The sequence below is a fragment of the Tasmannia lanceolata genome, unplaced genomic scaffold (genome assembly GCF_043159265.1).
Source record: "Tasmannia lanceolata isolate RefF3 unplaced genomic scaffold, GAP_Taslan_0.1 ptg000037l, whole genome shotgun sequence".
Taxonomy (NCBI): domain Eukaryota; kingdom Viridiplantae; phylum Streptophyta; class Magnoliopsida; order Canellales; family Winteraceae; genus Tasmannia; species Tasmannia lanceolata.
The window spans coordinates 31,252,361-31,265,753 of NW_027518714.1; the positions used below are offsets into that span (position 1 = coordinate 31,252,361).

Sequence of the window (13,393 nt, forward strand, 5' to 3'; positions counted from 1 at the left end):
AGTATAGGAACCTAGATTTATACATACTATACTTTAACCACCATCCGAATCTTCACAAAATTCACATTCTTTTTCCAAAAAACCAGACTAAATTCCCCATAAAATCTCATTCATATAAACTATTACCCAAAACTTCTCAGTCTACTTCCTTGCCATCTTTAACTGTTCTCCATCCAATTAGAAGCTAATTTCCAACTTCCCAAAAAGCCATCTATCACAAACCTTTTAAAGAAATCACCAAAACTAACTCTGGGTTGGAGTTTTCACGCACATTTGCTTAATTCCATCAATAGAATCCCGATATCTAATTCCAATTCCAATTCCATATCTTTGGAGAAAAAATCTGAGGCGAATTGCGGGTAAGGAACCTCTTCTACTGGATTCATCTGGATTGCCATCAATTCTGATATCTTGCGAATGCAAAGAATTTGCTTCGCCTCCCATTCTAGCCGTCTCAAATTTTTCGCATGCTCCATATAACCTCGGAAAAAAGGAAGTTTGTAAACCGGTATACATATATCTTTTACATTATAAGTACCTATTAATGGGAAAAATTCTTCCGCAATGAGCCTGTAATCCTCCTGAAAATATTTCCATTGCCGTTTGATGATTCATTGAACTTGTTCATGGACAGTGGGCACTTCCACCGAGGCTTTTGCAACGTTGTTTTCAAGCTACGGGCCCTCCGGCGATGTTGATACCACTCCGAACAATTAGGAAACTCTCTCCGTAATCTCTTATAAGTTCGAGAATCCGAAGAGGAAGAGAAGAAGCCATTCTTCTAAATACTAAATAAAGTTTTTACTTACCTTTCTTGAGGAATACTAACAGACCGATTAATCTTAGCTTCTTTACCCCTTCCGTAAATAAAATAGAATGAAACCGCCCTAAAGTTCATATCCTTGAGCCCACAACCAAATCTCGAGAAAGCAGATATTATGATCTTAGATTTCTTTCCCAACAAGGTTAATCATATTAATAACTTTACATTAAAAACACTTGTCATCTCAATCACCAACCCCGTGGAGGCTAGATGAAAATCTCCTTTCCTTTGGATATTCTTAAGTCTAAGATATTTCCATATCTTACTGGAGCCACGAGCCAACCATGAGTATCCCATTTTCCTCTCTCACTCTACTAGAAAATAAAAGCACAAGAATAACTGTATCTATACTCAGTATTTCATTGTGAACAGGTATTTGACCCTCCACGCCCCACCCGCTTTAAACCAAAGGCCAAAATTTCAGCAGTAATAGAGCCTAACTACCAGATTTGAGGACACCTCATCCACAAGAGATGAAGAAATTACGATGTAGAGCGGCCTTACCAAAACTTTCACCTTTTGATATTGATGCTTCTACTCTTTCTGGAATTGTCTCCAAGAAGAGCCCTACTTTTTCCTTTGTCCTGAGCAGAGATCCCCTATGAAATTCTGCGACAGCCACTTTTGGCTGGAGTTTCCTTGCGCAATCAAATGTAGATTTACAACATTTCGGAAAAGATCTGGTAGTCCCCTTTCTGGCAGTACCTAAGTATTTCCTTACCTCTGCAAAACGTCATTTCCTTGACCAGGAACGAAAAGGGCTAACATGCCCTGAGTGGCTCTTCAACAGTGATCCCTTCAACTTTAAGCCTTTCCCCTTAGTAGGGATGACGGAGAGGTAATCTGTACCCCAAGTAGGAGACTTTTCTGGCATGGAGGGAGATTTGAAATTTGAAATCGATGGGGTAGGCCCCGAGGGTCCAACGACTCCCCGGCCGAGATATTCCGATGAAGGAGCAAGCAGACATTCAGACGCCGACACAAATTTTTCCTGGATCTGGGACCATGATTCAAGGGACCAAAACCTGATGGGGGTGGAATCCTGCTCAAAGTCGTTGAACCCCTACTGCCTAGAGGTTCAATGCCGATTGTGTAGTTTTGACCAGAGATCTGAATTTGAATAGATGGTGGCAGAAACTTCCACCATGGAGCAAGAATTTTAGCTGATACGGAGGTCATACATTGGTTGTGGCTCCCTTCCATTTTTACTTCTAGTACTCGAACAAAAAGATTACCAAGAGCTTTAACTGTTGATGTGGCCCATACATGAAGAGGAATTGCATAGAATTTGACCCAAAATTCCTCCAACCCTAGAGAGAAGTCTTTATTCCATGGGAGGAGGGTATGGAGTTGATCATCCCACACCTCCTTGCCTTTGTCCAAAATCCCTGCAGCTTCAAGATCAATAAGACTTCGTCCTTAGATAGAAAACATGGCATGATTGGAGGGCGAGGTTCCAAACTCTCTTGGCCCACAGCCATAGATCATGAAGAGTCCCAAAAATGTCTTTTATTTTCCCTATTAGGCAACTTCTAAGTGAAGATAGTCTTGATCCCACCTCCTTGCCCGATATAGAGAGGACAGGATTACCTCCCCTAGGGAGTATGGAGATCGTCCCCGAGTCGGGCCAACGATCATCTACATTAGACTCCGTTTCGAGATCCAGACTATTGGGTTTTTCACCTAAGGGCTGAGTCCCATCCTTTAAATCCATACGACATCTCCGACATCTGTCTCTCCAACTAAAATTAAGATATTTACAGGGGAGACAACACCAATCGTCTAATCTCCCATTTAGAGCCGTCTTCACGATTCTTTTTTCTACCCACCTCCATGAGTTTGAGGGAGTAACTCTAGGTATAAGTTCCCGATTGTGTTGTTTTTCCAAACGACGGTACCGCCTCTATTTGAAATTCCGATAGGTGCAGTCATCGCAGTAACAATCTCCCATCTTCTCCTTTGAAAATCTCCTCCTTCCAAAATCTTAGCAGCAATGAAATAGAGATTTTAGTTGTTCTTGAGAGAATTTTCATGATTTTGCTCCATAATTTTGTTCTGGTAATTGAAAGGGTGGAACGAAAACTCGCTACCTGGAAGAAAGGATACATATCACTAGGGGCAGAATAACATTGATAAAAGTAGCTCTAGCCAATATGCCAGTATACTTCATGTCGCTCTTTAAAATCCCGGTGAAGGTGACGCTGCGAATAGAAAAATTACAAAGAGACTTCATTTGGTATGGCACTGGGGAATCTAAAAAATTAAGTCATCTGATGAATTGGGACATAGTAACCAAATCGAAAAGAGATGTTGGACAAGGGATAGGAAAGTTACGACATCGTAACAAATCATTGTTAGGGAAATGGCTCTGGCGATATGGTAAAGAAAAGAAGGCTCTTTGGCGTACTGTGGTTGACGTTAAATATGGTATGAAAAATGAAGACTGGACCGTTAAAAATTTGGTTGCTGGGAAGGGATCGGGCTCTTGGAGATCGATTTGCTCGGTCAGGGATGATTTCATTTAGAGAATTAGATACAAAGTGGGACAAGGAAAAGAGGTCAGATTCTGGAGGGATCTCTGGTGTGACAAAATGCTACTCTCGGTTGATTATCCAAGATTGTATCGGATTGCAGTTAACCAAGAAGCTTTGGTGGTAGATTATCTCAAGCGAGAGGGAGACTTTGGGAGAGGTTTTTGGGACATACGTTTACGAAGGGACCTTAAAGATGAGCAGATACAGGATCTCGAGCGACTCCTACTACAGTTACACTTGGTGTACTGTTCAGATCTACAGATAACGAGATCCTATGGGCACCGAAACCAAATGGTGTATTTACAGTCAAATCATTCTTCACAGAACTGAGTTCGGGACAAAAGTCGGAAAAGAGGCGTATCTGGAAGTATTTGGCTCCACCAAGAGTGGTTGCCTTTGGATGGACTTTGGTACACAGAAAGATAAACACTTGTGATCGACTGAAAAAACGACATTTCAGCCTTGCAAGTATTTGTGTTCTATGTTACTAAAATGAGGAAACGTTAGACCACTTGATGTTGCATTGTCCTTTCTCCTATCAACTTTGGATACGAGCAATTGGAGCTTTTGGAATGTGCTGGGTTTGTCCGAAATCTATTAGCTCGCTTCTCATTTATTGGAGGGGAGGTCCTTATGGAGAGATAGGAAAATTTCTCTGGGCCACCTTCCCCTACGCCATCATATGGAACATTTGGAAGGAGCGGAATAGGCGCATCTTTCAAGATCATAGCAGAACTTTGGGGTGTTTGGCGACTAATATTAAAGTTGAATTGATTACATGGGCTAAGGATAAAAAGAAACTATCGTATGGAGTGGGGCTTCCAAAACATTTTCATTGTATAAGCTTTGTGGTGTCAAGAAACACATGTCATATTGGTATTAAAGAACTCCACCAAATCCTTATTTCTCATGTGCTTCTTCATAAAGCTAAGTAGAAGGATGACTGTAGATGGAAACCATCAATGTTCACCTTCGCCAAACTAGAGTGTGTGGTCTTTTCTAATGTATTCAGAAGCAAGTCCGAGCAGTGTGCTACACAAACACATCAAAACAAATGCCTACTTTTCACACTAGAAAACTTCTGACGAACACTTAAACAGTGTAGTTATCATTTACCATTTATGTCACATGAAGCTCTCCAATCTCCCGTCCTACACCACCAAACAACCTGAAATGATAATCTAGTACATTCTTTTCGCCACCTGGAAGCAGCTCCGTCATCTTGTGATGTGCCGAAAGCTTGTTAGTCAATGAACTAGCCAGTAGTTTTAGACGTCACATTAAAGGTACTCAACATCATGATAATAGACATAGTTGTCAAACTCTTACGAGTCGACTCTCGAGTCGAGTCGAATCGTTGGGCTTTCGAGTCGAGTCACATGGGTGACTCACCTATGTTGATGACTCTTACGAGTCGTCTGGTGACTCTTACTAGTCGCTGCGAGTCGTGTCGAAAAACTAAGACTCTTATGAGTCAAATCGAGTCACTGGGCCTGTGCTTTCTTGTTTTGACGGTTCAAAACTAGAAAGTTGAAACTTAGGACTTAATCAATATTATTTTTTTGAATGGTAGGCAATTGCATTAAATGCAAAGAAAGACCGAGGAGGCATATACAAATAAAGAAACAGAAAAAGAAAGACAAGAACAAGCCCCACTGCAAGGGTCAAGGAGGAAGGTAGTCAAATAACTCAACTCTCCCTAGAGACACTATCTCTAGCTAGATTGTCTGTCACGCCATTAGCTGACTGCCTAACATGTAGACCTGGCAAACGGGTGGGTCAGGCCGGGTCAACCCGCGGGTGATGCGGGTGCGGGTCACACGGGTCGGGTCAGGAGATGACCCGCATTTTTGCGGGTTAGAATTTTGGTGACCCGCGCGGCCCGCGGGTGGGCCGGGTCAACCCGCGGGTCACCCGCAAATTCAAACAGTAGTTTATTTTGGAAAATATTATCACTGGATTTTGATGAGGGGGGTATGGCGGGCACCGTGGGATGATCCAAACCGTCCATTAGATGGCCCACAGCCTAAATAGGTTGTGCCCCAAAAATCATTTCAATAGGTTGATCCTAACCCTCCGATCTATAGAGGGTTAGGATCAAGTGATCAACCCTCTAACATTCAAATCGGAGGGTTGGGATCAACCTATGGTGCTAGCCACAACCTATTTATATTCTATGGTGCCAGCCATAACCTATTTAGGCATCAAACCCTCTAGATTAGCATCACCCTTTAAAAAGCCAAGTGACTTGCGGATGCCCGCGGGTTGACCCGACCCGACCCCCCCGCGGGTTAGTTTTGACGGGTCACTAAAACTCAGACCCGTGCCCGCAAATTTGCAGGTCGGTCGGGTCGACCCGCGGGCACGGGTCGCTTTTGCCAGGTCTACTAACATGATAGAAAGAAATAGATGCATCTCCCACCCTGTCTTGGATCTCATCGAAGAAAGACGCAAATCTCCAAGGGAACGAATGAGAGCCACTAAGCCACCTTATCACATTGAGCGAGTCTCCTACCACTTCCTTATTCAAATCTTCATTCTTGAGATTCCTTATTCCTTGGTAGATAGCACGCACTTCAGCTTCCTTAGCGTCTGCGACTCGAATGGGACCCGCAAAAGCCCATTTCATAGCTCAAAATTCATCTGTCAAAACTCCCCCGATTCCGGCAGGACCAAGGTTTCCCATGCTAGACCCGTCAAAGTTTAGATTCAAAAAACCATGTGCGGGAGGATCCAGTCTTGGACAATCTTGGGTTCTTGGCTTGAACCACCACAAATCTCCTTCCATCTATACCATAAATCATGGGCAGATACAAATCTAAAGCAGGGAAGGGTTTTCACCCATGATTAAGTCCAACTAGAAGTTAATTATTTTTGCGCATGCAATTTACAAGCATATAGTTACTTATATTTTTGGTTTAGTGCTTTATCTATGTGCCATTGGATTATTTTTTTACATGCTTTATCTTTTGATATATAATTATATTTTGTTCAACTAAATTTTTGTTATTATCAAAAACTCTTACGAGTCACTAGTCGAGTCGAGTCCTGAGTCATAAAATTAAGAAATAGAGTCACGAGTCAAGTCATGGGTTGACAACTATGGTAATAGAAGCTATGTTTGTCTGATAAAACTAATCAATGGCACAAAGATTATACACTTCCTTTCCTCATTGTATTGGTTCGCAATCGTTAATAGAGTAACAGTGGCTTATGCTTGTGGCCTGAAAACACATTTAATGACCTCCTTTGAAATGTTAGTATTACAAATTGAAAGCAATGAGAGGAGTGATACTTCTAGGACCTGAATCCACAAAAAATTCCTGATACTGATTTCCAGTACAGTCTATAGCGGGTATCACTCCAAGCATTTGTCTATACCACTTTAACTATTTTTCTAAATTTGCTACTTTATTCTTTTCGTTTTCTCTCAGTATAATAATTTATTTATTTCTGAACTCATGCCAGGGTGTGGAACAAGCTACCATGTTTCCTTTTACACTATAATATTTTGCTAATTCTAAAAGGCGTCCCTCAACTAGCAAAAAAACAATACATAAATTCTACAATATTCTTGATGTTCAAATTAAAGAGAAATTGTACACCTAAACCAGATAACAGGAGTTCTTCCCTCTTGCTTATTATTAGCCTAAGCCTCAAAAGTCATTTACTCCTGGAAAAAAAATTACTCCTGAAAAAAACAACAAGAAAGCAAAGGAAAAAAGGAATTCCAACAAGAAAGTTTTGGATATCTCTGATGGTAAGGAACTCGGCATTGTTTCTGCTACAGTTTTCAATATGAATTTGATGTTATCATTACAATGTTCATTTTCTGATCTTTAGTTACTGCACTTATAGTTTTAAGAATCATCTGGCAGGAATCTTAATGCACAACAAATCTTAAAGGACCCTCGATGCATGAGATGCATTTATCATATCTGATACCAGGATGAACAAGTGTATATGTGAATCCTAATAAAAGGGTTATATTTAGAGTTTTCCAATACTGCCCAGTAAAATCCATTTTTCACAAGAATTTCCCAAAATCTCCATGAAATTGGCTAACCATTGAGTTTCTTTTATTCAGAAACATAAAATTTGTGCAACCACAACAGAACATGCTTATTGGATTATGAAGAGGTGTTGTAACCATGCAAGTACCCTAGTAATTACTGGTTAGACACCCACTTACAAAAAAAGGGTCAATAAAAAGTAAATACAAATGCAAGACGCGACACAGAGAGACCAAACATCTTCAGAAAAGGGATTAAGAGCTTCAAGAGTTGTATGTGACTTTGGATGATTAATTGACGAGAGTTCCAAGCAAGATTCATTGAGCCTCATTCTAAATCAGTGTTTAAAAACTCCTTGACTCGGCAAGGAACTCGCCCGAGTCGACTCCTTTTTACCTCGGCCGCATTCCGCGTTTCACCACATCCGCGTTCCGCGTTTTGCCTTACAGAGTCAATCAACTCCTTTGACTCTCCCGAGTTATGACCTTGTCAACCGTGTTAACCGCGTTCTTGGCCGCGTCCGCGCCAAGTCAACGAGGATTTTTCTTGGCCGCGTTCCGCGTCAAATCCGCATTTTTAAACACTGTTATAAATCATAAATGCAAATCGAGATTAAAGTATGCAATATGTTTATTAGATGGCCTGATTAAACCAGGGAAGCAGGATTCGTACCTGAGGGTGGGGATTCACGATTCCCCGAATCGCGAATCGGAATCATGATGCAATTCGATTCCCCTATTCTGGGGAATCCCGAATCGATTCCGTCGGAACCCCGGTTCCCAATTTTGGGAACCTCGATTCCCAATTTTGGGAACCTCGATTCCCAATTTATGGAAACCCCGATTCCCACTTTATAGGAACCCCGATTCCTAGGCGAATCCCAACTCCCCAGCGACTCCATGCGATTCCCCGGCGAATCTCCGGCGATTCCCCGACGAATCCCCGGCGAATCCCCGACGAATCCCAGGCGAATCTCCGTCGACTCTCTGGCAAACCCACGATTCCCGCTTCCAACCATCCCAGGAGCCTTCGATTCCCGCTTTCGAATCCCGAATCGAATCCCGCTTTCGATTCCCGCCCTGGCAACCTTGGATTAAACACTCCACGATTCATTAGTCCTGATTAAACACTCCACGATTTGCATACTTCCGAAAAATGGGTTGGTTGCACTCCACCAAAAGATTTAGATTGTCTCAAGTCAAAAAGGTACAATTCCTTAACAGCATGTCTGTAGGAGTAAGTAACCTGAGACATAAAAAAATAACGCATTGAAAGATAAAAAATCTGATAGGTAGAAGCAACAGTGACACTTATTCTCAATTAGTAATTCAGGCAAGCAAAAGCCTGGGATGTTTAAAACAATTCCAAGAAGATTTAAATATAACATAGATTAATAATTAAATGTCCCAACATATCTGATCCAACAACGAGATTTGAATCAAGCTCCCAAATCGGCCCACGAAGTAAAAACAAGCCTAAACTCATATATCCAAACATAAAAATCTAATTTTTAATTTTATATATATAATAGGACAAACTACTTATCATCATTGTGTAGTTCATATACATACTAAGAACTTAGAAAACGTAGAAACCCAATAAGGACTTTATATTTCAGGATGCACCAGATACTAAAACTGTCACCTGATTCAGAACAGCAAAAGGATAGCAATTAAAATGGAGAGTTTATAGGAAAGAAGAACAATAATAAACATAATAAAACATAATTCACACTCACTTTTCCATGTGGATAAAGCTATTTCTCATACACTTGCAATCAGATTGCAAAACCCACTTAACAATTAAAAAATAAATCATAAAGAGTAAGCAAAAAATACCTTGAATGCAGGGGATTCACCTCTAATAATCATACAAAAAACACAATCCTTTTCTTCATTCCCTTTCTTTGACTCCGCCAAGTCACAATCTTCCAAACCCCCGTTGCAATTTGACGCCAAAACCGATGAAGAACCATTCAATATTGGCCGTTGATGCGGACTTGGACGCCCCAAATCAATCTGGCGGAGGTGGGAGCAAAGAACGGCGAGGCGAAGCCGTTCCATCTATACAAAATCAAAAGCCCTTGTATAAATTGTTAACTTATCGGGGTTTTTGGTCATGTTTGTGTCATTGCAGAAACGAAAAATAGAGTTCGTTGCATGAAAGAAATTTCGACTACTGATTTGTTTTTATTTGTTTCTTTTTATCGTGGGTGTTTTTATTCTGATTTCTTAAGCTTATCCATTGAGCTCTCTATATATTTATACATTTGATTCTGTCAGATGTTTGAAAATTCGAGCCCGCACAGCTTTGTCTCTGTTTACTACCCAAATTGGCCGCCCCAATAGGTTAGTGATGTATCTCCACCATACACGTAATCCGCGCAGAGTAATCGGAACCGTTTATCCTAGGGGCCCACTATGAAGAAGACGGATAAGGACGACACCCCTTACTCTTGATATTGCATCATTTTCCTTATTTTAATATCATTTTTTTTTTTAAACAGCAACATTTTCAGGAATTTCTGGAATATTTCAGAAGAGAAAATATTTTTAAAATTTCCTACTTTTTTCAAACAAAAAAAGATAATTTGAAACAACACTATAAATTTTTGGGCAAATGATGAGAAAAATGCAATGTTTATTCGAAATTATGAAAAAATGGTAGTAATTTGTAAATTATTAAAAAAGGGTGTGAGGTGAGAGAAAAAATGTATAAAGACAAAAATACCTTTAGTTTAGGTTTTTACCTTTTACACTGTTTATACTTTTGTTTTTTACTTTTCACACGGTTTTTTTTTTACCTTTCTCTTCTCCGACGAGAACTCTCACCGCCGGTGGAGAAACGACCGTTGTCACCGTCGTACGTCCGCGTGAATCTCGGTGACGCACCACCTACTCGCCGGAAAACATCCCCTCTCGCCGGAAATCTGCTTCGTCCACTATTCAAAGGTAATTTTTAAACATTTGATGTAGGGTTTTCTTAAATTTGGGTTTTTTTCGTGATGGGTTGGATCTCACGTATCTGAAGCTGTTTTAAGTACCTCTTCGGTAGTTTGTGAGAGGGATTTGCATGAGTATGTAGTTTTGAAGCCTTTGAAATGCTTTGCAAGGGGTTTCATTTGTATGGATTTTAAAAATTTTGGATTTTAATGGGTTTTGATATAGGGTTTATATCAAAGGGTTTCGTTGGGCTTTGATTTTGTGTTTGAAAGGGTTTCGTTGAGGGCTTAAAATGGGAATAATGAGTAGAAAAATCATAGGAGATCTAAATCCCAAGGGGCATTGCGAATCTTCCGCCATTTTTCCTTCGCTAACGATTTGGGAGTATTTTTGAGAAGCAATTGCATTTTGAATCTGTGTCCTTGTATGTTCCTTCTCTTTTGGTAAATGAACTCAACACTAGTTATCTACAAAGCACCTACATGCAAATACACAGATATGTTAAATCAATGGGTTCTGGTTTTTCTATTATTTATACCCAGTTGCTATCTGATATTCTGTAACTTTGGATGGTTTAAGGTTCTCTACAGAAGCACATACATGCAAAAAAAATTTTGCTTTTAGAGTTTCATATTGGAAATGTTATTTTTAAAATGTTAAATCATGAAAGCCCAATATTTAATTGTAGGGATTTATAAGTCAATACAACTTTCCCATACCTACTTACTTTTAGAAGCATTTACCAAAACTTTCTTGAGAGAGATGTCTTCACTTAATATCAGTTCCAAGATTAGCTTACGCTTCAAGTAAATATAAGAAAAAAAGGAATATTTTCCATCTCAAACTTATGACAACCTATGCAACAATTTAGCATTCTAGCAAATGGAAACTGAAGTAGACAAGAACCATCTCAAAGTTGTTCTATATTACCCCCTCTCAAACTTGTTCTGTATTACCCCCTTCAATTCCATTAAATGTTTAATCCATGCCATAGTTTCAAAACTCCCCCACATCATCATGGACTCACCCAAGTCAACTCTTTTTAACTTGGCTGTGTTCTTGGCCGAGTCCGCGTTTTGTCCTACAAAGTCCATCAAAGCTCCTCTGATTCTCCTGATTTATGTGGGGGAGTCAACCGATTACTCAGTCTCATCAACCAAGTACTCAGCCGCATCAACCAAGTCGACTAGGATTCACTTTCGCTGCATTTTCACCCCATCGGCATTTTGAAAAACTGATCCATACTGAGTTACAGAACAACCTGCTAATCATGGAGCAACTTTGCCTGTATTTTTTCCCTTTTAAAATTCCCTCCTGTTCTTGAATTTCTTTTTGTTGGTTAAGGTAATGCTAGCCTCGAACAAACTTGATGATTTGAAGTTCTAATTGGCATTGTGATGAATATTTGTTGTCCCTTTTGTTCTTCAACATCTATAATGAAACTTTCATTTAGTTAATGTATTTTTTTTTAAAAAGGGAAAAATACAGATACACCCCTTGTGGTTTGGCCATTTTCCACTTTTAACCCCGTGGTTTGGAAGTTAGCAATGACACCCCCTCAACTTTATGACATTTTTTAGTAGACCCCCGCTGTTGACGGTCCGTTAGTTTAACCTGACGGAATGAGTAAAACTAAACATGGTTAATATATTGAGGACAGAAATACCCTTATCACTGGTTTGAAGCCATTTGCAGAGGGATTAGGGTTACGCCATTTGCCACCGCCACCTCCTTCCACCGCCACCTTCGCCATCTCCGGCCACCGCCGTCACCTCCACCACAGACAATGAAACCCCACCCCATGGCTACATTAAACCCACATTTTAAGAAAGAGAACATTGATAAAAACAAAAAAAGCCCTAAAATATTAGGGTTTTTGTGGAAATCATGATATTTGGACGTGCTCATTAACGGGAAGACCACGAGGCTTCAGTGTACATATGCATAACTCGCAACTTCGTGTTGGAGGATGCTATGCTGTTAGGCCTACAATTTGCGAATGACTTTACACCCGTGAAGGTCGTAAACTTGGAGGCCCACCCTAGGGTGGAAAGGGTGTGGAAGTAAAGTTCGTAGAGTTCCATCAACCTCACGACAATGCCCTTGTACGACTACCAGGTGATACAAGAAATGGAGTTCTCATGTGCAGCAAAGGTATACCTCATCTTGTAGTGGTAAGTACCCTGGGCGAGTGGTTCCCATACATGTTCCCCATTGTACATACGAAGAATGGCAAGGATGGGAGAGTCTCAACCTTACAATTAGTTGAAGGCCCTATGATGGAAAGAGCAATATGGGCAAGAAGGAATGGGCGCTTGGAGTGTCCCAGTCGGTCGAAGACTCGATGGGAGGATCGAGCTCCTCATCGGAAGAATTGATGGAGGAATCGTTGAAGGAGGTGGTATGCTGAAGGAAAGAAAAGGACGTCAACGAGATTTGGTAGGGGAGGATTGTCCTGCGATGACAATTGGCCTCCCTTCATATCATTTTATAGGCCTAAACGAGGCTCAACCAAGGTTTTAAACTTCAGTTTTGAATTCGGTTTCAGTTGTGAGAGAAACAAAAATGTTTCGGTTCGGAATTTTGCTGGAAATCCTGTAAAATCATGAAAACCTATGGAAATGCTGGACATGTAAGATGAGATTTAGGAAGTGCTAGAATAAGCACAAATATCTAATCTCTGCTATTACGTCATCTTGCTTCCAAGGTCCTGACGATTTACTAGCAGCCCAAGCGATGGCGTTAGAGGAGTCCCCTTCGATGATCAGTGGCTCTAGTCTAGCATTTGAATACCATTTCAGCCCCCATAGTAAGGCACGGGCTTCTCTTGTTTTTCTGTCCTTGTAATCTTTGGAGTTTCGACCATCTTGGTCTTCTTCCTTTTAATGAAAGCTTCAACATTAAAAAAAAAGAAGAATTAAGGCATGGGCTTCTACTTCATTTGCATCACATATGCCCAGTGGTACAGAAAAAGATAAGATTTTTAAAGATATTTTTTTAATGGCATGGGATTGTTTACCCATCGTAGTTACGGAAGATTACCCCAATCCTTACCCAGCCCAGGCTTCCTTTGTAGCTTCT

The 13,393-nt window shown here is 40.5% G+C and overlaps 1 protein-coding gene across 1 annotated transcript in view; it reads right to left on the reverse strand.

The window, feature by feature from the left end:
- Positions 1 to 9,640, reverse strand: part of HINT3 (histidine triad nucleotide-binding 3) — a 60,247-nt gene extending 50,607 nt beyond the window's left edge. The window contains exon 1 of the mRNA XM_077371733.1: positions 9,209 to 9,640. Within this exon, the coding sequence (XP_077227848.1) occupies positions 9,209 to 9,433 (225 nt within the window). The 5' untranslated portion in view covers positions 9,434 to 9,640. The remainder of the gene's footprint in view (positions 1 to 9,208) is intronic.
- Between the last annotated feature and the right edge of the window lie 3,753 nt (positions 9,641 to 13,393).